The sequence below is a fragment of the Delphinapterus leucas genome, chromosome 15, assembly GCF_059928025.1.
Source record: "Delphinapterus leucas isolate spDelLeu-1000000601 "Yukka" chromosome 15, BTC_Dleu_Yukka2, whole genome shotgun sequence".
NCBI lineage: Eukaryota > Metazoa > Chordata > Mammalia > Artiodactyla > Monodontidae > Delphinapterus > Delphinapterus leucas.
In genome coordinates, this window is record NC_143143.1 from 87854081 (window position 1) to 87882058 (window position 27978).

The window sequence follows — 27978 nt, forward strand, 5'->3', positions numbered from 1 at the left end:
GAAGAGTGGAGAGCTGAGGAGGGGGGCCAGGGGAGGGGGGCAAGCCGCGGGGTGGGCCGGGGCAGTGACGTCGGAGGAAAGGGGCCTCATAAGCCCCAGCCTCCCTGTGGATGCAGCAGGACCAGGGTAGACGGGAGTGCGTGGGACGGAGGGACGCTGCTCTGGGACTGGAGCAGGTTGGTGACTCGCCACAGGGCCAGGTGGACAGGGAGGGGCCACCAGGGGATGCACCCAGGTCTGTGATCTGAGGATGACCTTGCCCTTCCAGACAGAGTGGGGGCGGGCTCAGCAGGACCGGATGCACAGTGTTGGGCCGGGGAGGGCGTCTGGCCCCCCAGGGTCACAGGGGTGGAGGAAGGAAGGCGCTGCGGAGGGGTCCTGTTCACAGCCTCGAATTCTGTGGGGAGGGGAGGGGAGGGGCCTGGCTTGGGGCCCGGGGTGCCCGGATAGCCTGTGCGCCATCCTCTAGCCCATCTGCAGCCCCGAGGACCCCCTTGAGCTCCACTGCCCTGGGTGTGTCTGGGCCGGGGCTGGCCGGAGGCCTGAGATCCCGCACTACGTTCCCCTCTGCTCTGTCAGCAGAGGCCCAGAGGCAGCCCCCCAGGACCCAACCCCACCTTTGGGGCTCCCCCCACCTCACTGAGAGGCCAGCTCTGGAGCCAGGGGGCTGGTTGTCCTGGGTGGCCGGTCCTCAGCCAGGACACGCCCCTCCTGGGGCCAGCAGGGGTCCCGGTCCCAGCTCTGATGCCGCTCAGGGCTGTGGGCAGGGCCGCCCCCCACCTGGCCTTGGTTTCCTCCCCAGACCCCTTGGCCCTGACAGTGGCCACCCCAGGCTGGTATAATGACAAGTGAGTGACCAGGGCAGTGGCCAGGCCCCGAGCTGGCCTAGCTGGCCTGTGGAGAAGGTCCCGAGGGCGGGATGCAGAGGGTGTGGTGGGCAGACGGAGGGCAGCTGACCTCCTGATCCAGGAAGCTCCCCCAGGCCTGTGGGACACTGGCCCCTGGGGACAGGAGGGCCAGTGGCTGGAGGCCTCCGGGTATGGGCTCGGCCCCAGGCCTACACAGGCACAGACAAAGAAGCTCTGGCTTCGAGGTCAGGAGGGGACAGACGGACAGATGGCTGAGTGGCCTCTCCTCCTCTCGCAGGCCACACACCATGAGCATCCGTGTGTGCCCCCGCCTCGGGGTCGGCCTCTGGCTGTGGCTGGGTGTCACCCTAGGACTCGGCCAGGGACAAGGTGAGGACACGGGTGTGGGCTTCCTGTGGCCCTTGCCTGCCCCCCACCCCAGGCCGTACCTGCCCAGGGCACAGGTCCCCCGAGGGACCAGCCTCCCTCTGGCCCTGAGCCCCCAGCAGCTGCTGTTCTGGGGGGACAGATGCGCAGGGGGCAGAGACGGGAAGAGGGGACAGCTCTGCCCACAGTGTCGCGGGGACAGATGCGCAGGGGGCAGAGACGGGAAGAGGGGACAGCTCTGCCCACAGTGTCGCGGGGACAGATGCGCAGGGGGCAGAGACGGGAAGAGGGGACAGCTCTGCCCACAGTGTCGCGGGGACAGATGCGCAGGGGGCAGAGACGGGAAGAGGGGACAGCTCTGCCCACAGTGTCGCGGGGACAGATGCGCAGGGGGCAGAGACGGGAAGAGGGGACAGCTCTGCCCACAGTGTCGCGGGGACAGATGCGCAGGGGGCAGAGACGGGAAGAGGGGACAGCTCTGCCCACAGTGTCGCGGGGACAGATGCGCAGGGGGCAGAGACGGGAAGAGGGGACAGCTCTGCCCACAGTGTCGCGGGGACAGATGCGCAGGGGACAGAGACGGGAAGAGGGGACAGCTCTGCCCACAGTGTCGCGGGGACAGATGCGCAGGGGGCAGAGACGGGAAGAGGGGACAGCTCTGTCCACAGTGTCGCCCTCAGCTGTGGCTTGACCATTTGGCCTTGCGGTCTTTCTATTTCTTTGGGCTCCTTTCGTTTTCTGGTTGTTGTTGTTTGGGGTTTTTTTTTTTAACAGTTATTAACACACTGGGTGTGCATTTAATTCCTTCTTATATTAATATTTTTTCCATCATTCCCCAGATGCCTTTTCAATGTGAAATTTTCAAACAGCAGAATCTAGAGTAAAAAGTGATACCCCCACCCCCCAGGAGAACCCAAGATGCTGCCTCCAGCAGGTCCCTGCTCATTTAAGCTCCTTTAAGGCGCACATCACATCAGCCCCCTGCCCCCTGCGGGTAGCACCTTGGGCGGCTACACCCCATCCAGCGAGGGGACGCTTCTGCTCCCTACTGGACGTTCACAGTGTGTCCCTTTCGGGGTAACGCTGGTCGCAGTATCCTTTGTAACACCCCAAACCCATGGGGGAGGGCTGTGTAGACTGACACTGGGAGGTGGTGTCCACGTCCCAGGGGCCGTCCGAGGCTCCGGTTACCCAGTGAGCCCCCTCCACCCCCGCCGGCCACATCCCTGGCGTGCACCTGGCTCCCACGGATGATGAAGGGGCAGGAGACTGCCGAGGCCTGGCCTCATGGGGGGCGGCAGGGGTGCATCGTGCAGCCACCCAGCCCGGAGCCCCGGCTCTGGTAACCGCCTTCTTACTGGTGGTGCATCTTCGTGGTTATACTTTTGCACGCAGGTGGTCGGGGCCCTCTGTTCCTGGCGCTCTGACAGGATCACCCCGAAGGGGCCAAGTCACTAAGGGACCCCTACAGACACTTGAGTCCAGACAGCACGAGGTCCCTGCAGGCTCTGGGTAGACAGGGGAGGGCTAGGGTGGGGCGGGGCCCCACATCCACGCTGCCCTTCCCCGAGGGTGGCCCCGTGGGGGGTGCCCCTGGGTGGGTGCTGTCTCCCAGGCGCCCCACCAAGGCCCTGACGTGCAGACTCAGAAGGCAGCTGGGGATGGCCCCCAGCATGCCAGGGGCGCAGGGAGACAGAGGCTCTTCATGAGCTGGGCTTCCTGTTCACAAGTGGCTTTTCAAGGCCCCCGCTCCTGAGGCGTTCCTGCCTTTCAGCCCAGGCTCCAGGGATCAGCGGGGCCCACCCGGCAGCCCGGCTCAGCTGTTCCCTGCTCTTAAGCGATCATTGTGTCTGCCGTGGGCTCCCCCCGGCCCTGCCCTTCCCCTGTGCCCCAGCTCTGAGGGGGGCCACCAGAAGAAGCCCATCTCTGTCCCCACTTTCCAAAACTAGTTGCCTCCGCCAAGGAGCTCCCGGAAGCTCGGGGGTCAGGCTGTGCCTGAGGGCTGAGGCCTCCGCTACCCCGTCCTCCTCCCAGGATGGCCAGGCCCTCCCCAGGGCACCCCACCCTCATGGGCTGTGTGAACCTAGTGGTGACCTTGGGGTCTGCAGCTGCGGGGACTCGGCGGGGACATCCGGGCGGGCTGGCAGCTGCCGTGCTGGCTCAGTGCCCGCGTCTTCTGTGGGGCAGTTACGGTCGCTCCGGGAGGCTGGCCTCAGTGCACGGGGGCGGGGGCCTCCCTGGACAGAAGTCTGCCCTCCCGGGTGCCGCCAGGCGGTCCCGGTCCTCTTTCAGCCCTGGGTGGGGCCTCTTCTAGAGTTCCCCCAGGTGGGACTGGCCCCCTCTGACCCCTGATGGGGCCCCAGCTGCCTCGGGGCCCCCACAGCTGGTTGGGGCGGTTGCCAGGGGGCAGCCCTGACCCCCGTCCTGCCTTTGCAGCAAGCGGCCGCCTGAGGCTGGTGGTGCTGCCTGAGGACCGGCTGCAGATGAAGTGGAGGGAGTCGGAGGGGAGCAGCCTCGGCTACCTGGTGCAGGTGAAGCCCAGGGCAGGTAGGGGCCCGCGCCTCCCCTCTGCGCGCACTGACGGTGACCACGGTCAGCATGGCGGTCACTGGGCCCGGCTCCTCGCGACTCTGCCTCCCTCCTCCCCCACTGCCCCGCTAACACGGGGAAGCTGTGGCAGGAGAGCGGGGCCCCTGGAGTCCCCACCGCCGTATCCCCGCGCCTGGCGCACGCAGAAGGCGCTCGCTCACTTGGAAGAAACAAGGATCCTCCTCAAGCTTAGAGCTCTTAGGGCTCTGCCAGTGCCCAGCGCCAGGGCAGACTCACGGTATCAGAGCGCGTCCCACAAGAGGGCAGGCGGCAGAGGCGCCTGGCAACCCGGCACAAACCTCCAGACGGGATGAGGGCTGCGAGTGTCAACAGCCTTTCAAAAGTTGAGGTTTGACACGCAGACGAGCCCACAATCGTGGGTGTGTGATTGCAGAATGGGTACATGCACGATGCAAAGGCAAACTGGAGCTCACTCCCTGGGTGAGGAGAGGCCCCTCCCGGTCTCCACCCCCTCTGCTCCCAAGCAGAACCCCCTTATTGATGCGCCTGTGGTTTTCTACTATCTCAACTAAGCCAAATTTATTCACCTTATTTTCACATCTTTTTTATCTTTGCTGATTTCGTGTGCGTCTACTTATCCCATTAGTTACTGAGAGAAGTATTTTAAATCCCCCATCGTGACTATAGATACATCTTTCTGTGGTTTCTCACTAATCTTTGTTTTATACGCTGAGGCTCTGACATTAGGTGCATACAAATTCAGAATTATCATATCTTCCTAGTAGATTGAACCTTTTCCATTATGAACTATTCTCATTACCTCTGCGGTTGCAGTCTTTTCTTATAATCTCTTTTTTGTGAGATCAGTGTTGGTCCGCCAGGAAGCGTTTGCACTGAAAACCTTTTCCCATTCATTTACTCAATTTTTCTTTAGCCTTTCATTTTAGATGCATCTTCTGAGAAGCATAGAATTTGTATTGTTTTTATGTTACAATCTTTGTCTTCTAATTGAAATATTTTTCCACCTACATTTAATGAAGTTACTGATATATTTGGGTTTAAATCTGCTATCTTCCTACTTGTTTTCATTTTGTTACACTATAATTTTTTCCTCTCCTTTCTTGTCTTTTTGTGGCACTGAATTTTTATGGAGAATTTTAAACACATGCAAAAGACGAGAGCGTGATGTAATGAAGCCTCATGTTCCCAGAATTTAGCTTCAACAGTTATCAACGTACGGCCACTATCATTCCATGTCTGTCTCTCCAACCCCTTCCTTATAGTGTATTATCTTAAAGCAAGTCTCAGACACTATATAATTTTGTCTATAAATATTTCAGTATGTTTCTCTAAAAGGAAGGACCAAAAAAATAACTCTGGTACCATTGGCATGCCTAAAAAGTAAAAATATTTCAGAACCATCAAGAAATACTTTGTTGTGTTAAAAATCTTCCAGCTTGCCTGATAAACATCTTTTGCAATTGACTTCTTTGCACTGAGACCCCAACAGAGTCCTCACACTGTGCTGTTTTCCCGCGTCTCCGGTAATGTTCCAGCTACAACAGCTCTCCTCCTTTTCCTTGACGCTTATTTGTTGAAGAAAGAAGATCGTTTGTCCGCCAGAACTTCCAACATTCTTTGTTCTGCTGATGGCATCCCCGTGGTGCCACTTTTATTGCTCCCCTACCCCCCGTCTGTCCTGAAGATTGACAGGTCCCAGAGGTTTGGTCAGATTCAGGTTTGATTATCTTTTGTTGACAACAACCCTTTATAAGTGGTTCTGTGTCACTCCTGCTGCACCACAGCTGGAGGCCCACAGCGTCTAGTGTCTCTTTTTTGTGTGTGAAGTTAAGATTGATGGGTAGGTGGGGGACGATTGAGTGCTGTTTATCATCCCATGTCCTCTTCTGCTCAGTAGTTACGTATCCCTTTACTCCTGCAGTGATCACCCAGAGACCACCGTGCCATCCTTAACTTATCAACGTGTAGTATCCATGAAGGCTACGTTACCTTTTCCCACACAGGAGCAGCACAACCACATTTATCCCCTTTTCATGCATGTTAATCTATATCCATATTAAATCTCATAAAACATTTTCATTTGCGTAGTGTATAAATTCGACGTGAATTTGGACCAGCTCACGTGTTTACCCTTTTGTTGTTCTCTTTCCCTTCCAGCATGTCTGGGGTTATTTTTCTCCTGCCTGAAAATGTTTCCTTTAGTAAGGGTCTGCTGGTTACACATTCTTGTGTTTTGGGGGGTTTTGTTTGTTTGTCTGAAAATGTCTTTATTCCGCCTTCATTCTTGAGGGATATTATTGCTGGGTATAGAATTTCAAGTTGGAACTTTCCTTCAGCACTTTGAAGACTCCTTTGAACGTCTCTTGGTTCCTGTTGTTTTTCTCGAGAATTCAGTTATCAACTCAGTTGCTGTCGTAACGTCTTTTTCTTTTTCCCTGGCTGCTTTTGAGACTTTTTCCTCTGTTTGGATTCTCAGCACATTTAATCTGGGTGGTGTGTGGGTCTCTTTTCTCCTGCTTCAGATTCACAGGACTTCTCAAATCGGTGTCTACTGTTTTACAGTTCTTTAGCTGTATCTCCTCAAACATTGCTTGTGCCCCATTCTCTCTCTGTATCTATGCCTTTTACTCTTTCTTCTATATTTTCAATCCCTTTATCTCTCCATGCTTAACTTCGTGTTTTTTATTCTGACTGATATTCCACCATTTATCTCTTCGTGTGTAACAAGCTGTTAGGTCATTCTTTGAATTTCTAACATCATGTTTTGTGTTTTTCTCTTTCTTTTTTTAATTAAATTTATTTATTTACTTATTCTTGGCTGCGTTAGGTCTTCGTTGCTGCGCACGGGCTTTCTCTAGTTGCGGCCAGCGGGGGCTACTCTTCGTTGTGGTGCGTGGGCTTCTCATTGCGGTGTCTTCTCTTGTTGCAGAGCACGGGCTCTAGGTGCACGGGCTTCAGTAGTTGTGGCTCATGGGCTCTAGAGTGCAGACTCAGTAGTTGTGGCACACAGGCTTAGTTGCTCTGTGGCATGTGGCATCTTCCCAGACCAGGACTCGAACCCGTGTCCTCTGTGTTGGCAGATGGATTCTTAACCACTGCGCCACCAGGGAAGTCCCTGTGTTTTTCCATTCTAGAATTTCCATTTGGAAATTTCCGTTTGGTTTTTGCATTCAAGAATTCCTTTTTTTATGGTTCGATATCTGAATTCATAGGCTCGTCTTTTAAAATTTCAAACTACTTAGCATAGTTATTTTAAAGTCTCATGACTCCATTATCTGGGAAATCTGTGGCTCTCTTTCTGTTGTCTAATGTCTCCCTTAACATTCAATCACATTGCCTTGCTCCTTCGCATATCCGGTTATTTTTTACTGCATACCAGACATTGTGACAACTTATAGAAATAATTTATGGCCTTTGATAACATTGCCTTCCTTCAGAAACAATTTATGTTTGTTTCTGACAGACAGTGATGTGAACTAGCAGTTTTGGGTCATCTTCACTCCGTTTTAGAAGTTAAGATTATTTGAAGTTGGGCTTCAGTCCTTTCAAGAGCCAGTCTATCCTCATTAACCCTTGCTCCTGGGTGGAGCTCTTCAGTGTCTCAACCCAAAGAATGGCGGCGGGGGGGCACATGCCAAGGACTCACTTCCTCAAAGGGCCTGCGTGTACATCCCTCCCCTGTGCAGGCGGGCCCAGGAACCCAACAGACCTGGGTTTAAATCCTGGTTCTACCATTGAGTAACTGTGTGACTCGGTTTTCCCACCTACAAAATGGGGGAATGGTTTTGTGAAAATTACACAGCTCGAGTCATATGAAGCACCAACACCCTCGCCCTCCCGGCCTGTCCCGCCTCCCCACGTGGGGCTGGACCCAGGCTGGGGGCCGTCCGTCCCGCAAGACAATGGACTATGGGGCGGGCATGCAGGTCCTTCCTCTGTTATCCCCTTCCTAGCACCTGAGACCCGAGAACCGCTAGGTGCTTCCTGACCTCTGACTGCAGTCTCTCCAGTCGGTTCCACGACTGCCTCCCCAAAGAGCGTGGCAGTGTCCCCTTTGGAATAGTTTCTTTTTTTAGTCAGACTCACAGAGTCACAGTGGGACATGTTTGCAGATTCGCTGTTGTGTGCCGTCCAGCCCCCTGCACACGGGCAGGTGGGGCCTTTCTCTGTGTGCAGCCCCCGTCTTCACACCTTCACGCTGTCCCCAGGGCTGTTGTGCTGGGCATCTGGAGGGTTTATGGGTCCTCCCTCTGGGGAGGATAAGTCCTTCTGGGGAAGCTTTGTAAAGGCATATTATTTTGCTGTCGCAGAGATACATTCTTTCTCCATTTGTTACCCAGGAGGTCCTGGAGAGGGCAACAAAGACCTCTCCCCTTTTCCCCTCCCCCGCCCCAAGGGGAGGAGCTGGGGGGAGGGGAAGAGGAGGCGCCTGGAGGATTTTGCCACTCCCTGACATACCTGCAGGCACACGCAGGACAGAGTGGGTGCAGCACACCTGCACGCACAGGTGCACACATGCGCGCACACAGCATCCACCTGGGCGGGCTCGACAGGTCTCCCCACCCCCACCCAGGGGACCTGGAGCAGGAGGTGATGCTGACTACCAAGACCCCCAAGGCCACGGTGGGGGGCCTCAGCCCCTCCAAAGGGTACACCTTGCAGATCTTCGAGCTCACAGGCTCAGGGAATGTCCTGCTGGCTCGGAGGGAGTTTGTGAGTAAGTCCCTCCGGGGGTGCATGTGTGCAGAGGAGGCTGGAGCTGAGCCCTGGCAGCCCCTCGGCTGGGAGCCCCAGGGAGCCTGGACGAACCCTCGCGGGGAGGGTTGTGTGCAGCCCCAGGCCTCTCTTCCCTCCCTGGTGGTCCTGACAGCCCCTCGCATCTCTCTGCAGTCAAAGATTTGAAGAGTAGCTCTGCGAGCAGGAGCAGCCGGAGGCCACTGGGGGCAGCCCTGCAGCCCAGCCCCTCCCACGAGGGGAGCCCAGACCTCGATCCCCCAGTGGCCTTGGCCCCAAGCCAAGACCTGCCCACGCCTGGTGGGTCCAAGCCGGGGGACGGTAAGTGCCTGGGACGAGGAGCGGCCCTGAGCTTCCCGCGGATCCTCTCCATGCGGCCAGGACGTGCTTCCTCCATCTGACCTCACACTCCCCAGCTTCACTCAGGCTTGGCTGCCGCGCTCCTCGGTTCACTAAACCCACCGGGGCAGGTCATCTGCTCGGGGCGTCCTTGGGGCCCCAGTGCCTGGTCCCACCACCCTGACCCCTCTCAGGAGTCCCCCAGCCTGAGTGTGGCTGGGGAGAGGTGACACAGCTGTGCCCCCCCCCCAGGAGTACCTGGTGAGGAACAGCCCCCACCCAGGGGCCCTGAGGGTGAGGCCCCTGCCCAGCGCACCCCAGACCTGGAAGGGCACAGCCACGCCAGGGCCTCGGCTGGAGGGAGAGAGAAGCCAGGTAAGACGGCCAGGGTGCCAGCCTCCGCAGGCTAGCGGGATGGGACCACAGCGCCGCACTTCCCTCGAGGCCCTGCAGGCAGGGCTGTGCCTCCCCCATCAGACCTGAGATGTCTCTGATTTTGTTTCTCCCATCAGACTTGGAATGGAAGAAAGTACCTCCTTCCTTAGCCTCACGTGGGGTCCTGGGGTCCGGGCCGCCTGCTGTCTCCCAGTGGACTTGAGGCCAGGGCCTGCCTCCCCCACTGGGGGGGCGTCTCACCACACCTACCCTGCCCGGGAGCCTCAGGTGGGGTCTGGCCCTGGCTCTGGGGCTTGGCCTGGGGGCACTGTCTGTGCAAAACTCAGGGAGCCCCAGATCGAGGGGTGTGGCTTTGTCTCCAAAGAGCTCTTGGGTCCTTTGGACAAGCCCCCTCACCAAACGGTGAGGCCTCAGCCCAGAGCTGGCAGGATGGGCAGCTGCCTGGAGCTGTCCGTGGTGCTGACGCAGCGACCCCGGTTGGCACCCCGTTGGGCAGTCTCTGCCCGCTGGGCCCGGGTGTCGTGTCAGCCGGATGAGGAAGGTGGAACCCCCCTACCCCTGCCATAGACAATCGCACAGTGACCAGCACCGCCAAGGCTGATGGAGGGCAGAGGTGCCAGAGCGGCTGGATGTCCTGTGAACCCTCTTTGGGGGGGCTCGGAGGGCCTGGGATGATGGGCTGAGTTCAAGTGCGGTTTTCTAAGTCTGGGGAGACCCTAGTGCCTGTCCCCCAACACCCAGCTGCCCACCTCACTTGAGGCCGGAGTCCTGTGGCTCCTTACCCTCTACTTGCCCCAGGGAAGGAGATGCTGGGGCTGCAGCCCGCCTCCGGGGCGGATCAGGGTCCTGCAGCAGCAGCGGGTCTCGCCCAGCACCTCGCCTCCCTCCCCTCCTTCCCCAGCCGGACCCCAGTTCCGCTGCACGTCCCCCACACCCGTGGACATGATCTTCCTGGTGGATGGATCCTGGAGTATTGGTCAGTCACTTCCAGCAGGTCAAAGACTTCCTGGCCAGCATCATTGAGCCCTTTGAAATCGGGCCAGACAAAGTCCAAGTAGGTAGGTCCCAGCCCTGCCCTGCGCCCCACCCGGGGTGGTCCTCACAATCCCTGCCAGCCCCCAGCACAGGCGTTGCTTGGAAAAGGGAGTGAGAATTGGGGAAGGAGACACGCAGCCTCTGGGAACTAAGGCTAAGTTCCCACCTGGACAGGCAGGGGTGGGGTCCCGACCTGCACTGGAGGGACAGCTGGCTCCTGGGGGGACATTGTGTGGAAAACGAGGCTTTGCAGATGTGCCTCCCTGGTGACCCAGGCGAGGCTGTGTGTGTCCTGCCCGCCTGCTGTGTGCCCACCCCTCCCAGCCTGACTCAGTACAGCGGGGACCCCCAGACCGAGTGGGACCTGAATGCCTTTGGCACCAAGGAGGAGGTGCTGGCCGCCGTGCGTGGCCTCCAGTACAGAGGGGGAAACACGTTCACAGGTCTGCCTGGCCCCAGCCCCACCCTCGGGGTCTATTCAGGTCTTGTCCTGAGGTCGGCTGCCCTCGCACCTTCCCAGATTTGGAAACGTGTGTTCTGAACCACGCCTGAGAGCTGTGTATTCACGCCTTTGCAAAGGACAAGTCCGCCTCGTTCATCCATGGTGAACGTGGTGTGCTGGGCAGCCCTGCCGAAACCAGGAGACTCCTCTGGTCGGTAGAGGCCCCTGGGAGGGCCCACCAGTCGCTTGGGGGGGCCCTGCCAGCAGCAGCCCCCCTCAGGGGGTCTCTCCCTGGCAGACCCCTCCCCCCACCGCAGGTCCCCTCCCTGTTTCCCGTCCTGGGGCCTCACTGCTCTTGAGAAGGCAGCAGGGTGTGGGGCGCCGGCCCCTGAGTCTCTGGGTGCCTTTGAGGGAAGGAGAGGGGGCATCGCTGCCCTCCGGGCCCCCGCAGCCTGAAGGGGCCAGGACCGGCCTGGTGGGCAAAGCAGGGGGCCAGCGGCTGGTGGAGCCATCGCGAGCGGGCAGGGAGGGTGCTTGGAGCTGCCAGCACTTTCTTCTCACTGCACCCAAGGCCTGGCCCTGACCCACGTGCTGGAACAGAACCTGAAGCCCGTGGCGGGTCTCCGTCCGGAGGCGGCCAAGCTGGTGATTCTGGTGACGGACGGCAAGTCCCAGGACGATGCCTGCACTGCTGGCCACATGCTCAAGGATCTGGGCGTCGACGCCTTTGCCGTGGGTGAGCAGAGCCCGGGCTCTCACGGGGAGTTTTCACAGCAGGTGGCTCCCACGCCCCCCCCACCGCCCCCTGGGCTGCAGGTCTTGTGGCCTCTGAGCCCCAGCCCGCTGTCTGCGAATGGGGAGGACAAGTCCCTGCTCCGAGGCAGCCACGTGAGTCGGCGTGGGCGGCAAGGCCGCTCTCTAATGAAGTGTCTGTAGACGTCTCCGTGCCCCCTCCTGTCTGCACGGGCCCTGTGCGTGGCCCGGAGGCCTTGCTCTGCTCCCTTGACTGGCCATTCATTGACTCTGTTCCTTGGGAAGGAAACTCCAGACTTGGGGGCAGGGATTCCTGGAAGCAGAGACCGTCCTCGGTGCCTGACCCCAGCCCCAGGGTGTGCAGGACGCCGAGGAAAGCACACTGGCCTCCCTCCTGGCCCCAAACCCCACAGAGAGCCAGGCAGGCATGGCACAGCCTGAGAGGGGCCTTCGGGTGTCTAGCCCCACCTTCACACCAGCCCGTCTCTCGCGGGGGCCCGGCCGGGTGACCCCGTTCTGGGGCCTGTGGAGTCTTGGGTCTGTGGCGTGGGAAGGAGCCTCTGCCGGCTGGGTGCCTCGCAGGGGCCCAGTGGTCCTGGCCCACAACGGACAGCCCGCCCCCACCCCGCGGCAGGCGTGACGGACGCCAATGATGCTGAGCTGAGGCTCCTGGCGTCCCAGCGTCCGGACATCACCGTGCACAGCGTGCAGGACTTCCCCCGCTCGGCTCGCTGGCCGGCCTGCTCAGCCGCCTCGTCTGCCAGAAGGTGCAGGGCAGGCGCCTGCGCAGCGGCCCAGGTGAGCGAGCAGGGGTGGCACGAGGGCAGGGTCGCCCATGCTCGGCCGCAGCCCCACCAGGCCCCGCCCACGCGGTTCTCAGGGCTCTGAGGATACCTGGGGGAGCATTGCCCTTCTGGGAAGTGGCCCCCAGGGGCGCAGGCAGAGCCACTGTCGCCAGCTGCCCCCTCCCATCCCACAGTTACACCGGCCGCAGCCGCTCCGGCCCTGGACCCCCCTTCCGCTCCCACCGGCCTGGTCCTGACCCAGGTGACCTCCTCCAGCATCCACCTCTCCTGGACCCCAGCCCCGCGGCCACCCCTCAAGTACCTGATCGTGTTGCGGCCTTCTAAGGGCGGCGCCCCCAGGGAGGTGAGAGGGCCCCCCCTCACGCAGGCAGGGCTGGAGTCGGGCCCACACGTGGAGGAAGAAGGGTGGCAGGGGCGGGGGGCTACCAAACCGCAGCCCCTTGCCCCCGCAGATGGCCCAGACCTGGCCAGGGACGCAGCCACGCAGGGAGCGAGGGCTAACCCAGCCCTCCCCAGCCCACGCCCCCGCCCCCACCCCGCCCACTCTGTCGCGGCTTCCGTTCCAGGTGGTGTTGGAGGCGCCCGCCTCGTCGGCAGAGCTGCGCAACCTGACCTCCAGCACGGAGTACCTGGTCTCCGTGCTCCCCGTCTACAAGGCCGGCGTCGGTGAGGGCCTGCAGGGCCCGGTGACCACAGGTGGGCGAGGGGGGACTCGCCTGCAGCCTCCCCTCGGAGCCTGGCACTGGAGCAGTCTTAACCCAGGTGGGGCACACCCCCAGCCTGTGACCGAGGCCAAGTCACTGGGCCTCTCTGACCCTGTGTCCTCTTCTGAGCACAGTGATGTCGTTTGTGTCATCAGCCCGGTCGTGGCTGGGACCCAGTACTGCTGCTGCCTGCACTCTTGGTGGGGCTCCCGCCCCGTCCAGCCCGCAGGCCGCCAGGGCCTGCGTGAGCCGCCCCCCCGGCAGCTTTATTGAGATACACCCTACGACCCTCCCATCTACAGTGTACAAGTCGGGGGTTTCCGTTTGTCCCAGCATCGCGCACCCACACCTTAGCAGTCACCCCCAGTCCTCCCCTTCCCCACGGCCCCTGCCCACCCCGATCTGCTTTCTGTCTCTGGGGTTTGCCATTCCTGGACCCTCCATATAAATGGGACCACACAGCATGTGGCCTTAAGTGAAACCAGGGTTGCCCAGGGGGAGCCGGGACAGGGACTTCAGTTGTCTGTGCCCCCCCACCCGCGTTGGTCTTCCCCCCTCTGTGTGTCCATCAAGACACACCTGGCCTGCACTGCCTGAGACCCTTTGTCCCGCTGGTTTATGGGGCTGAATTCTGCCTGTGCTGAGTTTCTAAAGCCCCTCCACGCCCGCCCCCGTCTCCCCCAGTGCCCCTGCCCCCACCCCAGGCGCTGACCCTGGCCGCAGTGATGCCCAGAGCCATCCACCTCACCTGGCAGCCCTCGGCAGGGGCCACCCAGTACCTGGTGCAGTGCTCGCCCACCTCCCCCAAGGGCAAGGAGGAGGGGAGAGAGGTGCGGGGCAGAGGGGGAGGGGAGGCGGGGGAACCAGTCTGGGCCGGCGGGCGGGGGCGCGCAGGCAGGGGCCAGCGTGAGCCTCCCGCAGGTGCGGGTGGGGCAGCCCGAGGCGCTGCTGGATGGGCTGGCCCCAGGCAGGGACTACGAGGTGTGGGTGCGGAGCCTGCGAGGGGCAGAGACCAGCGAGGCCCAGAGCACCCGCGCCAGGACCCGTGAGTGCCCCGCCCGCAGACTGCTGCCCACTCTGGCTCCCCGCAACCTTCCACGGGTGGGGGACCCCGACCCCATCCGGTAGCCCCATCAGACCTGGCCATCGCCCGCCATTCCCCCGTACGTGTGGGGCGGTCCCTGAGGCCTTGGTGTGCCCTGCAGCCGCCCTGGCCCCCCCCAGACACCTGAGCTTCTCGGACGTGAGCCATGACTCGGCCCGAGTGTCCTGGGAGGGCACCGCGAGGCCTGTGCGCCTGTTCAGGGTCAGCTACGTCTCGAGCAAGGGCGGCCACTCGGGACAGGTGAGGCCAGCCCCTGCCCGGGGCCGATGTCCTGGGCTGTCCAGGGGCATGAGTTGTCCATGGGGACCCAGTGCCCTCCGCCTCCCCCACTGGGCACCCTGCATTCAGGGTCGGTGGGTGTGGCCAGGTCTCCCCAGGCACAGCCTCAGCCGGTACAGGGGAAGTGGAGGGCACCTGACACCACCTGGGCCCTTGTGGGCCCCTGGGGGCGGCAGACGTGGAACAAAGAACCGCACACGAGAGCCCGCGTGCATGTGGGCGGGGGGTGCGTGGCCTCACGAGAGGCGAAAACACCGGCTTGTTGGGCGGGCTGGTGGGCAAGACCCCACCCCGGTGCCGTGGATCCTACGCCCCGTCCCCGTCTCCCCAGTCTGGGGGTGGTCACGGGGCAGGCCTGCCCATGTCCCCACCCCCACCTGCCTGCAGACGGAGGCTCCTGGGAGCGCCACCTCGGTCACTCTGGGCCCCCTCTCGTCCTCCACCGTCTACACGGTCCGCGTCACCTGCCTCTACCCTGGGGGCAGCTCCTCCACACTGACTGGCCGCCTGACCACACGTGAGTGTCCCCAGGCTGCTTCCCTCTGCGCCCCTGGACAGTTAAGATCAACATAGCTGCTCGGTGTCTGCTCTGTGCAGCACCAAGCCAGGTGAGGGCGGGTACCTTGGCAGGTGTGACAGTGGGCCCTGCGGGCACTGTGCGTGAAGACTGGGGGCCCCTCTGCCACCCCAGCCTCAGTCTCCCTCTTCCAGGGAAAGTCCCCAGCCCGAGCCAGCTGTCGGTGATAGAGCTGCCTGGGGACGAAGTCCAGCTGGAGTGGGCGGCCGCAGCGGCGTCCGGCGTGCTTGTCTACCAGATCACGTGGACGCCCCTGGGAGAGGGGAAGGCCCATAAGGTGTGGGGGGAGAAGACCTTCCCCACCCCAGCTCCCGGGGTTCAGACCCCCATGCTGCACCCTGGGGACATTGGCCTGCATGTGGCCCCGGCCGGGCCCCAACGTGTGGACACAACTCCATGGCTGGACACGCGGTCCCTCCTCTCCGCAGATCTCCGTCCCGGGGAACCTGGGCACGGCCGTCCTGCCCGGCCTGGGGAGGCACTCGGAGTATAAGATCACCATCCTGGCCTACTACAGGGATGGGGCCCGCAGTGTCCCTCCACTACACCCCCCGTAGGTGACCCCTGCTCTGCCCCAGACCCCTCGATCTGTGGGCCCCCGACAGGCAGTCCCCCGAGTCCCTGACCCTGCAGCTGGACCACTTGGGTCCTGAGCCGTCCAGGCAGGCATCCCTGGGATGGCCGAGGGTCCAAGTCACCTGGAGTGACACAGTGCCCAAGATGGTCCTGGAGCTGGCCTGGTGACCCTGTCTTGGCCGAGGCCACTGGGCAGCGTGGCGGGGCCGTGGAGTGGGAGGGTGGCGGACGTGGTGCAGAGCGGGGGACGTGCTGCCATCTGAGGCCCCCCCGCCCCTTGCTCCCCCGCAGTCAGCTGGAGCCCACCCTCCAACCTGGCCCTGGCCTCAGAGTCTCCCGACAGCCTGCGGGTCAGCTGGACGCCCCCGAGTGGCCGTGTCCTCCACTACCAGCTCTCCTATGCACTGGCCTCAGGCTCGGGACCCGAGAAGTCGGTGGGTCTCCCTGGAGCCGGGAAGCCATCGTCCCTCCTGGGCCCCTGGGTCCTGGGCCTTGGGGGAGACAACGTCCCACCCTGCCTGTTAAGGGGGCCACTCTTCCATGGCAGGACCCACAGGGAGCTGAGAAGCCCAAATGAGCAAAGACGCTCAGGTGACCATCTCCCCCACCCCCCCACCCCCCCCCAGATCTCCATTCCAGGACCCAGAAGCCATGTGACTCTCCCTGAACTGCTGGCGGCCACCAAGTACCGGGTCCTAGTCTCAGCCGTCTACGGAGCAGGGAAGAGTGTGGCAGTGTCTGCCACGGGCCGGACGGGTGAGTGGGCACTAAGACCCCCAGGCCCCAGCAGACCCCAGCAGGACCCAGGACCCTGGCAGGTCCCCAGGAGCCAGGATGTGTGGGCCCTGTCACTCCCAGAGGCACCCTGCACTGCAGACCTTAGCGGAAGGAGAGCCGGTCTTCACGCAAGACCTTCCTTGGTGTAGAATGCCAACCGGGACCCCAAGGGTTAAGGCCACTGCAGTCCAGCTGAACGCGTGCAGGCTGACGCGGAGGGGATCGCGGCTGTGGCCCGGCCTGCAGGTGCCCAAGGCTGGGGAGCGGCCGGTGTTCTCCTGCATCTGCGTCTGGGAGGCGCAGGGCAGACGTCCAGCCTGCAGGAGCAGGAAGCCGGACGCAGACCACAGACGGGGCGGCTGCAGCGGAGCCCAGGGCCCATGCCGGGCTGGCCCCACCCTCGGGGTATCGGTTGTCCCTGGGGGTCCCACCACCTGCAGGCCAGGACCCGGCTGAGAGGAGTCTTTTGTTTTGTTTTGCTGCTTTTCTTGGGTAATCAGACACTCGGAGTAGAAGGCCCTCAGAGGCCAGTTAGCCGACTGCCCCAGCTTCCCTCTGTGTCCCCTCCGTGGGGTTGCCTGGTTTTGGCTTGAATACCTCTGGGGACGAGGGCCTCACTACCTGAGGCTCAGCACCCTTCCTATTTTTTGAGGGGGAAGCCGCTTCCCGCCCTGAGGGTCCTAGTTTCTGCACGCACTCGCCTGTGAGCGATCCTGAGTGCCCACGTAGAGCTTGGCAGTGGGGCAGGCCTGCAGAGCTGGGTCCCGGGATGGCGGTGCCCCGGGCACGTCCTCACACCCAGGCATCTCCCTGGCCCTGCCGCCTGGGGCGCATCTCCTCTTGGGTGCAGCCCCCAGTGGCAGCACCCAGCCGGATGCTGTCTTCCTGGGGGTGGAACCTGAGGCAGCAGGACACTGTCCCTGTCCCATCCCCATCCCTGAGGTATGGGGACCACAGGGCATGGTGTCCGGCCACAAGGGGCCCCTCCCCACTGACCCTGACCTCTGTCACCTCTCAGCAGCCTGCCCGGCCCTCCACCCGGATGGCTCCCTCCCAGGTAGGTCCCCCCACCCTGTGTGGCGGCTGCTTCCCACCAGCCCCTAGCCGCCCCTGCTCTGGGTCCTTGTCGGGGGTGTGGCCTGGGACTGGGGTCAGGCAATGCTGGAGGCCCGAGTCCTGCGTGGCCTCCGTGAGCCTCTGCTGACCAGGAACGGGGCGGGCGAGGGGCTGAGCCAGGGTCCCTGGCATCGCATCTTTACTGCTGTGGGTCTGAGACAGCCAGAGGGAAGGCTGACACGTGGGCCTCCCTGGTCAGGGAGATCTGCCAGGTTGGGGCGGTGGGGTCGGGCTTCAGGCGGGGGCCCAGCTTGGGACGGGGTCTCCCGCGGGATGTCCAGCAAGCTGCTCAGCCCCAGCTGCAGGGCCGGCGAGTGGGGATGGGGGTGGGATGGGCGGGGGTCCGGGCACTGAGGGCCGCCGGGAGGCGAGGGCTGCGGGCAACAGAAGGGGCAGGACGGTGCTGCTTGTGTGTCCTTCCCCAGGTCAGGATGGAGGGAGAGGGGGAGGAGCAGGCCCCCGAAGGCCTGCGTCTCCCTCGCTGCCTCTGCTGCCTCCTCTCACCTGACACCTGGCTTTCTTCTCTGCCTCCTGCCCCCCACCTCCCCTCCCATCTCTGCTTGTCCCTCACGCCCCACCCCTCCCCAGGCTTTGACCTGATGGCAGCCTTCGGGCTGGTGGAGAAGGAATACGCCTCCATCCGTGGCATGGCCATGGAGCCCTCGGCCTTTGGCCCCATCAGGACCTTCACGCTCTTCAAGGATGCTCAGCTGACCCGCCGGGCCAGGTCGGGGAGGCGTGGGCCTGGGAGCAGGAGGGCACCCTGCGGGGGTTGTGGGGGGGGGCGTCCCCCAGGCCCAGCGGCTGCACCCCAGAGCCAGCCAGGGAGACTCCCGGGGGGACGTGGGCTCCGGGAATCCGAGTTCCACAGATTAATAAATCTCTTGTGGGCGGAATGAGGCCACGGTTGGGGGGGCTCCTTCTCCCCATGTGGCCCAGGGATCGACCAAACTTGCAGACTTCTGGGCGGGGGCCACCAAATTTGTCTCCCTGAGAACTGCCTCCTTTGTGCTTTAATTTGATTCTGCAAATATCCGGGGTCTGTAAGAAACCACTGCTTTGTGACTCACCACGATCAAGGCTTGTGATGACCTCCGAGGTCTAATAGTCGCCCCACTTCGTATATGGAGGTGTCTTTAATCACTCATTGGAAATTCCACATGCACAGCATAATTTTTCTTAAGTTAAAATGTTTTACATTGCAAAGGTAAATCACGTACTTTATAATAGAAATTTGAGAAATACAAAATGCAACCCTGGGGCTGCTAAGAGTGGAAGGGGCTCCTCCCTGGGTCAGGAAGTCTCCCCAGGAGGTGGCAGAGGGTAGGAGAGAATGGGAGAGGGGAGGGCACTCAGGAAAAGGAGCAGCACGTGCCAAGGCCCTAGGGTCGCTTTGCTTAAAGAATTGCAGCCATGAGGCTGGGCTGTGTCTTCCAGGCCCTTGGTTATCCCAAGAGCAAAGGAAGGGCAAATAGGGAGGCTGCAGGCCATTAGGAGCGATTTTATTGGGTGACTCAAGACCCTGTTCCCTGCCCCTGCCCACCGCTGAGCACCAGGGTGGGCACGGCACCAGCACAGACCCCAGCTGCCCACCCAGTCTGAGCAGCTCCCAAGGGCAGAGCTGTCTCTGGGCTCGTGGGCTCCTGGCCCAGGAGACAGGCTCAGAGACTTTGCTGGGAGCCCTCGACCTGCACCCTCCCCACCCACGCAGAGACCCTGAAGAACGATCATCGTGGACACTGGCCGTGGTCCCTTCTGGGCCTTGGGGGAGCTATTCCCGTTGAAACCTGACAGGCCCAGGCTGGGAGTCCTGCCCCTCACACTCCCCGCGTTACTCACGGGGAAGCCGAGGCAGGAGAGGCCCAGCCTGGCCCCGAGGACCCCACTCTGCGGCCCCGGGGGTCCGGCCTCCTCTCAGGCCTGCGGTCACCCCTGCTGTGTGCCCACAGCGACATCCACCTGGCCACCCTCCCCACGGAACACACAGTCGTCTTCCTCCTGCGCCTGCTCCCCGAGACGCCCCGCGAGGTCTTTGCGCTGTGGCAGGTGGCGGCCGAAGACTTCCGGCCCGTCCTGGGGGTCCTGCTGGACGGTCAGTTGGAGGGGAGCGGTGGGCCCCAGTCACTCCTCGAAGGCAGGGGCCACTGGTGCAGCACGGCCTCTGAGGCTTTGCACGCCCATCGTGGCCCCACTCCGGTGCGTCCTCCCGCCTTTCGCCTGGGGGTCTCACGTGCTCCCTGCCCCGCCCCCCAGCCAGCAGAAAGTCGCTGACCTACTTCCGCAGTGACCCCAGCGCCACCCTGCAGGAGGCCACCTTCGACCTGCCCGACGTGAGGAGGATATTCTTTGGGAGCTTCCACAAGGTCCTGGAAGGTCCTGGAAGGACCAGCGCGTGTGCCTCCCTGCCTAAGACCCTCCTGGCTCCCAAGTTCTGGGGCAGACCCCCCACGGGGCTCTGCAGGACACAGGCTGCCCACCCCCGTCACCGTGGCTCCCCCTCTGCTCCTGTGGTCCCCTCCACCCTGGACGTCCTTACCTTAATTTGGGTCAAAGAGCATCCCGCCCTTTCTCGTGCGTCCCACAAGTCCCTGGGAGGGTCTGTGCGGGATGTCATTTGGTCCATTTCACAGGAGGGAAACTGAGGCCCCGCGAGGGGGGTCTCACGAGACTTGCGGTGGAGTCAGGATCCTGACCCCAAGCCCCAGGGGATAGTCACCTGCCCCTCCCCGCTCTGGCCCTGGCCTGTGGGCGTGGAAGGGAGCCCTTCTTGGCCCGGGGCCGCAGGAGACCTCCTGGTGTCTCCCAGGTGCATATAGCCGTGGGCCGCTCCAAGGTCAGGCTCTACGTGGACTGCCGGAAGGTGGCTGAGAAGCCCACTGGGGAGGCCGGCAGCCTGCCCACCACCGACTTCGTCACACTGGGGAGACTGGCCAAGGCCCGGGGCCCCCGGAGCAGCTCAGCCTCAGTGAGCCAGACAACCCGGGGCTGGTGGACCCCCTCCCGCCCCCTGACCCAGCTGCACCTGGCTGACCCTGCCCCTCCCCCCAACCTGCAGTTCCAGCTCCAGATGCTACAGATTGTGTGCAGTGACTCCTGGGCAGAGGAGGACAGGTGCTGCGAGCTCCCGGCTTCGGTAGGCGGGCAAGTGCCCACTGAGGGCAAAAGATTCTGGGGGTAGACTGGCCATCCAGGTCATTGCCGCTCCAGGAGAAATCCAGACAGCCTTCCTGGAGGAGGCGGCCCCCGGGGCTAGAGCCGGAGCTCAGGGCGACTGGATGTGTGTCCTGGAGGCCCTGAGGCAAGGCAGGCTGGAGCAGGCCTGGAAGCTCCCAGCCCCAGGGGTGGCTGCTTCCACATACTCAGGGCCACTGCCCTTTTCTGTGGGCACAGTTGTGGGCAGGGGTCCTTACCGACTCCCCTGGGTGCCCACACCGGGCTTGGCCATGCTGGTGGCCTGCAAGGGACTCCCCTGTGTCAGGGGGCTTGTGTCAGGCAGCTTGGGGGGTGGGCACCCAGGACCAGGTCCTCCCCCTCCCCCCCAGCCTCCCAGGGGTGGGTTTGGAGGCTCCATGGACCCTGGTGTCCGTGGATACCCTGAGCTCTAGGGTCGAACAAGAACTGAGGAAAGGGTCCATTTAATGGTGGGGGTCTCCTTTCTCCCAGAAGGATGGAGAGACCTGCCCTGCCTTCCCTTCTGCCTGTGCATGTTCCTCGCAGACCCCTGGGCCCCCGGGCCCCCAAGGACCTCCTGTGAGTCCAGCAGCTCCTCCCTGGGGTGACCAGGGACTCCTGGCATATCTTGATGCCAGCGGTGATGAGGGTGGCCCCCGCATGCCCCAGCAGCCGTCCCTAGGCCCACCACCCAGATGGGATAGACTTCATGAGTGTCCTGCCCGCCTCTTCCACCCCATGGCCCACGAGTCCCCTCCTGCAAGCCCCTTCCTCCCGATGGCCACCCTCTCCCGAGCAGGCCCCTCTCTGGTGTCGAAATCAAACTCCCCCACTGGGGTGGGGGTCTGGGCCCAGCAGTCTGCAGCACCGCGCTTGTCCCTGGCCACAAGTCACAGCCACACAGGCAGCCTCTGTCCTGGGCGCTCTGGGCTGTAGGGTAGCCCTGAGGGGCCTTTCCCCAGGCCTCCAAGGAGGCGTCCTGGGCCCCGCTGTGGGGCAGGTCCAGACCCTCTGGCCACCCTGAGGCTCCAGGACCCGTTCTAGCTGGTGGTCCACAGACCTCACCAGGGAGGGGCCAGGGCTGGAACCCAGACCCGCCTGAGCCCATGAACGCGGTAACCAGTTGGCTGTGGGAGGGCAGGGTGGGCCAGGATGGCCTCGCCCCCGGAGCCCCTTCTTCTTCTCCCCCTAGAGGTGGGGACTGGAGTCCAGGGCTGCTGGGGAGGCCAGCGTGCAGCCCGGCCTCAGCCTCGCTTGTGTTTCTGCAGGGCCACCCTGGGAGGGACGGAGCCCCAGGAGAGCAGGGCTTCCCAGCGCCCAGGGTGAGTTGTGAGGCGTCCTGGCGGGGGGGTGCAGGACTGAGCCCCCCGCAGCCCAACCCCAGGCGGGAGCGGGGCCCCCCAACCGGGCTACGGTGCCCTCCCTGCGGGGCCCCAGCCTAGGGACCGCGTGACGGGCAGTCTTGGGCGTCTGGCCAGGACGTGTGTCCTCTGCCCTCAAGTGTGTTTCTCTCCCCAGTGGCTCCACCGGCTTTGAAAGTTGCTGGTGTTTTCTCGTTGGACGCGTGGCCTCCAGCCCCCGCTCCGCTGGGTTACCTCTTCTTCTTCACTCATGGGGCTCTAGGTTTAATGGAAACACCTGTGCCCTGAGTTGTGACTAGTTTACCCTGTTGTTGTCTTTTGACCTGGCCTACCATACGTGTCTCCAGGCAGATTTTAGGATCGCCTTTGTCTAGTGGACCGCATGGGTCTGTCTCTACGGCTCCTGACTTCCGCACCGTGTTTCAAGGCTTTCCTCAGTCTGAGAGGGCCCACCCGCTCCCGGTCCCTTCTGGTGCTTCTAGCACCTTCCGACACACAACGTGCTTCCTCCTGCCTCCCCAGACCACTGCCCTGTCCGTCCTCCCAGTGTTGGGTAACCACAGCCCCCGCCAACTTCAAATGCAGCCTAATCACATCACGAGTTTCCACGGACTCCAGAGTCCAAACGGCTGCCTCAGACGCGGATCCTGGTGTCCAGCTCCGCCTTCAGCTTCCCCAAATCCTCTGTCCTCTCTGTGTACGATTTTTGTGCCCCATTTATTACTCAGTTAGCTTATTTGCAATAGTTTTTTATTTTCAGATGGTTTTCTTGGAATTTCCTGGTTTAAATTTACATCACCTGTGAAAAATCACTTCACTGACTCCGATTTTTATTACACTCGTTTATTTTTCTTTTTATTTTTCTTGTTTATTTGTCTGGTGTGGTGACACTCCAGAGTTTGTCAGAGAACCGCGGTGATAGAAGACGTCCTCATGTTTGCCGGTTGAGTGTGGGGCTGGCCTGGGAGCTGAGACAGATACATTTTGCCACGTGATAGTCAAATCCTACCCTTATTTTATTAGGAGATTCTAAAAATCAAGAGTGGGCGTTAAATAAGATTTAGTGCCTCGTCAGCTGCTGTGGACGCAAACAAATCATTTTTCTTCTTGAAGCTATTAGTTTGGTGAATGATTTAATCTCTCCCACGTTCTGAACCGCGCCTGCTCCCGTTAAAAGCCGGCTTGGTCACCGAGCGCTCGCGGCCCATTTAATGGGCTGCAGGCTTCTGTGCACTCAGGTTTTATTTAGGAGTTTCGCATTGATATTCACAAATGGGAATGCCTGTGGTTTGCTTTAGAGTTTGGTGCATTGATATGCATGACTCACATGATTATTTGAAAGCAGTCTTTTTGTTTTTAAACTGCAAATCAAGCAGTTTAAATGGCGTTAGTGTCATCTGTCCCTTAGAGGTTTGGTAGAATGTTCTGGTGTCTGGGGATCAGGGCTCTGTGCTGGCCCGTCCAGAGTCGGCCCAGCTCCTGCCTATACAGTGGGGTCATAGCAGGACCCCTCCCTCCCAGAGTGCTCTGCGAGGGTGAAGATGCCTGTGACGGGCCTGGGTCTGGAGACCATGGGCCGGCAGGAGGGCGGGATCGAAGGAGGGGCAGCAGGACGGGCCACACGTCTTCTCAGCCCCACCACACACCCCCGTGTCTCTAGGGAGGGCCCGGGCCACCTGGACAGATGGGACCCGAGGGTCCTGGAGGTCAGCAGGGGTCACCAGGCACCCAGGGCCAAACCATCCAGGGACCTGTGGTAGGTGTTGCCTACCCCCCAGCACCCACCCCCAGCCCCTCTACCCTCGCCCTCCCTCCCATCCCCCTGCCCCTCTCCCCTCACCCTCCCACCCATCCATCTTCCCCATCCAGGGTCCACCAGGGGTCAAAGGAGAGAAGGGGGACCATGGACGCCCCGGCTTGCAGGTAGTGGGTCAGACCACACTCGGAGCACCAGTGCTGTGTGCTCGGGACGGAGGTCTGGGGACAGGGCCTCCCCCTCCGGGTCGGACCTCGGCCCAGCCTGGCTGGCTGCCTCTGCTCTATTCCAGGGCCACCCCGGCCTCCAGGGCACCCCTGGGAAGGTTGGCGTCCAGGGACCAAAGGTGGGAGACGAGCCTGGCCGGGAGGGTCTGGAGATGGAGACTGTGGTGGGGCTTCCTTCTCTGCCCCACACCCACCTCCCCCGCTATCCTGCCCCCGCCGGGGCCTGGCTGGTGGGAGGGGAGTGTCAGCCCACACAGACTGGGGCATGAGTGGTCACTGCCCGGGGCGGGGGCAGGCCCTGGGATGGACCAGCCTCAGCCCGGCACAAGCACGTACCTCCGACAGTGGTGGGTTTTGGGGGTCACTGTGGGAGGAGCACCTGCCTCTGCCCCGCCCACCCCTTCCTTTGCCCTCAGGGAATGAGAGGCCTGGAGGGGACTGCTGGCCTGCTCGGACCCCCTGGCCCTAGGGTGCGTATCGCCTCCTCCGTGAGCCCCCAACACCACTCACCCCACCGGCCCTCCCCAGGTTTCTTGGGGCTATGCTGAACGGTGACCGGGGAGGCCTCTCAGCCCCAGGCTGGGGCCTTGTCAGCGGCGGCGCTGGGCTCATGAGAGTCCTTATCCCAGGAGCGCAGCAGCCGCGCCCCCCCGCCCCCCTCCCCGCTCCCCGCACCGGGCAGGTTGGTAGGAAACGCCGCCACTCCACACGGCAGGAAGGTGCCTGGGCTTCCGGGTGGGCCTGGCTGCAGGACGTGGTCGGGCCCCCCTTCTCCCTCTCTGCCTCCAGAAACCCTCACCTCGGCAGCCCAGGCCGCCCTGCTGGAGGGCTGGGGGCACGGGCCGTTCACTCGGAAGCGCCTTCCCTCCCAGCCTGGTGTTCCTGGAGGTCAGAGTGGAGCTCAGGGGCTGGGAGCTCCTCTGAGTTGGGGGTCCGGGGCCGGCAGCCCAGGCCCGGCCAGGATCTCCCGGGGGTCGGCCTCGCTGGGTTCCTGGAAGGCCGAACTGCCCCTCCTGCAAGAAGCCCCCGCGGGGGGCCCGTCCTGCGGTCACACCCGGACTACTGGGACGCGGGCGGGGACGTATTAGTGCAGAACTAGCGACAACAGGCAGGGCGTGCGGGGGGGCTGCCTGGGCGCGGGGTGGGTAGGAGGCACAGCCTGCAGGAGGCTGGGGACAAGCTAAGGGGTCCCCTTATAGCTTGTCTTAGCTTTGCTCTTGGTCCAGAGCAGGCGGGACCGAAGGGAGGGGCCCCCGCACCGGAGCTGCAGCCAAACCGGAACCCCCGCCTTTGCAGGGCTTCCAGGGCACGGCGGGGGCCAGAGGCAGCAGCGGGGAGCGAGGACCCCCGGGGGCTGTGGGGCCCACGGTAAGCCCCTCCCTACCCAGCCCACCCGCCCGACAGCAAGGGGGGGGGTGTCACATGTGTGCAGACTTGTCCCCGCTGACCGCTCGGGGTGTCCTGCGACCGGCACGTTTGTAGAGCGAGGCCGGCACAAAGCTCGCAGGGGAGAGAGCCCAGGCTGCCCCCTGCCCGGCCCAACACAGACAAGGTGGGGGGCAGGTGAGAGGACGTGGGCTCTAGGGGCCGCGGAGGGGCAGACCTGGGCCTGCAGGCTGGGTGGGGCCTGGGGGGCAGGGAAGCTCCCTCTCGCAGCGGGAGAGGTGGGTCCTCTGTCCTCTGGGGACTCCTGGGATGAGTCCTGCACGAAGCCTTCGGTTGGGGGGCACGGTGGGCGGGTGGCCACGGGGTCCAGATGCTTCTCCTTTTCTTCCCACTCAGGGGCTGCCGGGGCCCAAGGGGGAGCGAGGAGAGAAGGTGAGTGTGGGGAGTCTGGGGTCTGGGCCGTCCCTGGGGAAGCACAGGGAGGCACTGACTCGGGCAGCTCGATCCGCTGGCCACGTGGCCCGTCCTCCCTTCCAGGGCGAGCCACAGTCCTTGGCCACCATCTACCAGCTCGTGGGCCAGGCCTGCGAGTCCGCCATCCAGAGTGAGTGGCCCAGCCTCCCGTGAGGACCCCAGAGCCTCTGCCTTCACCCAGGAGGGAAGGGACGCCCAGCGCCCGGTCGTTAGCGAACCCAGCCTTGCGGCCGTTCTCCTGGGCCACGTGCCTCGGACCAAGGCAGGGAGCGAGGGAAGGTCTCCCTGCCCCGCCCCCTCTGACCGTCCTCCCCTGCAGCGTACCTGCTGAAGCTCCACGCCTGCACCCACGAGAGCACCCGGCCCCCCATGCCCATCTTGGAGGCCCCCAGGGCCTTCGGCACGCGCAGAGAGGCCCGGCTCCCTGGAGAAGGGGGGCACGGTGGCCCCCGCCCAGAGGACAGAGGTATTGGCCCCCATGGGGAAGGGTCTCCCCCAGTCCTGGGGCTGGTGGCTCTGTGTGGCCCTCCTCCCCCAGGTGACAATGGGTGGGGAGACAGGCCCCCTGAGCCCACACAGAACTGGGGCTGCCTGGCTGCCTGGGGCCCTCGAAACAGCCCCTTCCCCAACCTCCCAGCAAGCCTGAGCTTAGGGCCTCTTCCCCAGCCTCTGGTCCCCTCCCTCCCGTCCCTGATCCGTCCCCCTCTCCTTGGCTGCCGCAGCGGGAGGCTTGGTCCAGTGACCTTGTTGTAAAGAGTCCGCCCATCTGACTGCGGCTGCGGCGCCGTTCACGGCTCAGATGCTGATGCTGAGATGGACGGAGAAGTTGATGAGGGGAGACGGAGCTTGTGGCCTCGATGGGGAGGAAGGAGACGGGGGGGCGTGGGATGTGGCGGCTGGGAGGACAGCTCTGCGCCGAGGGCAGGGGGTGGACAGGGATGGGCGGAGAAGGGACCCCCCCCGACTGCACCCACCACAGTCCCCCAGACATTGTCTTTGCCGTGTGTGCCCCCCGTTTGTACCTGCCGTCCAAAGCTGGCAGGCGCTGTCATGATGCCCACCCCAGCCCCCTCCCCCGTCCCCACCGCACACTAAACCCCGGCCTCTGAGACAATGATCAATGCCTGTTTGAGGTCAGGGACCCCCGACCCTAAGCTTTCAGCCTCAGCCTGAAGGCTGGACCCGCTGCCCCCAGGACCCACCTTCCCCAGGTCAGCACAGGCCCCTCAAGAAGGGAAAGCACTGCCGCCTGCACCCCTTGGTCCGGCACATCCCTCCTTCCCCTCCGCTGGGCCTGGAGCCCTCAGTCGGACAGGCAGCCCTGGGCCGCAGCGGGGAGCGGTGGGGGGGTGGGAGCAGCGGGAAAGTCGTGCAGGTGCCAGAGAAGCAACTGGGGTGGGCGCAGTGGGGCGTGTGGGGGCCTCGGGGGAGCCGGCAGGACTGAGGTGGGTGCGGGAGACAGAAGCTGGCCCAATGGGAACCCAGGGAGGCCCTGAGGGGGGTCAGCACCGCAGTGGACACCCAGCCAGGCTGGCTGGCCGGGGCAGGGGCCCAGGGGGCAGCGTCCTGAGGGGCGGGTCTGTGCAGAGGGCTCACGGTCCAGCCGGGACCCGGGGGCCTGGTCCACGCAGCCGCGCAGGCCGGGCGTTGCTTTCTGATGGCTGTCAGCTGTCCGCCACCTCCCCCAGACCTGACCACCCTTTCCTCCTGCCAGGACGGTCCCCCTGCTGCCCCGAGTGAGCCCGAACGTCCCCCCACCGGATCCCAGACACCGAGCGCAGCTGGAGAAGAGGGTCTGGAGGCGGAAGGAGGGGAGGCAGAGGCCGGGCCCGGGAACCGTTCCTCTGTGCACTTCCTGTTCAGATAAACCACGTGTACTTGTCAAGGAGGGTGCTGCTCATTGGCGGGGCCCCCACGTCCGCCCCGTCAGGTGGAGTCCCAGATTCCCCACCCCCGTCTCTCGGAGAGGAGCCGCCATCCATCCTCGGCCTCAAGGACCCCCCCACCATACTCTCCCTGTAACCCTGGGGCTTGCCCCTGCTTCCTGTGGGGCCACTGCAGCCCCCAGACTCCAGTGCCCCGGTGGCCCCGGCCGGCCCCTCCAGAGCTCAGGCCCCGCTTGGGGGTCTCGGCCTCGGCTGCACTCTGAGTCCGCAGG

General features: G+C 62.9%; 1 protein-coding gene across 1 annotated transcript; it reads left to right on the top strand.

Moving 5' to 3' along the window:
- Positions 1-64: 64 nt before the first annotated feature.
- On the top strand, positions 65-27978 carry COL20A1 (collagen type XX alpha 1 chain). Its single transcript, XM_089897186.1, is given in 38 exon segments — positions 65-1238; positions 3672-3782; positions 8380-8523; positions 8697-8861; positions 9132-9254; positions 10177-10252; positions 10254-10337; positions 10635-10753; positions 11324-11488; positions 12140-12223; positions 12226-12303; positions 12485-12654; positions 12878-13007; positions 13700-13845; positions 13937-14060; positions 14221-14916; positions 15111-15253; positions 15405-15505; positions 15507-15529; positions 15844-15986; positions 16179-16308; positions 17348-17386; positions 18034-18172; positions 19395-19537; positions 19699-19808; positions 20252-20410; positions 20501-20578; positions 21109-21195; positions 21885-21938; positions 23638-23733; positions 23847-23900; positions 24026-24079; positions 24377-24430; positions 25257-25328; positions 25743-25778; positions 25884-25950; positions 26140-26286; positions 27535-27978. Coding segments are annotated over 38 exon segments (4569 nt in total). The 5' UTR covers positions 65-1039; the 3' UTR covers positions 27561-27978.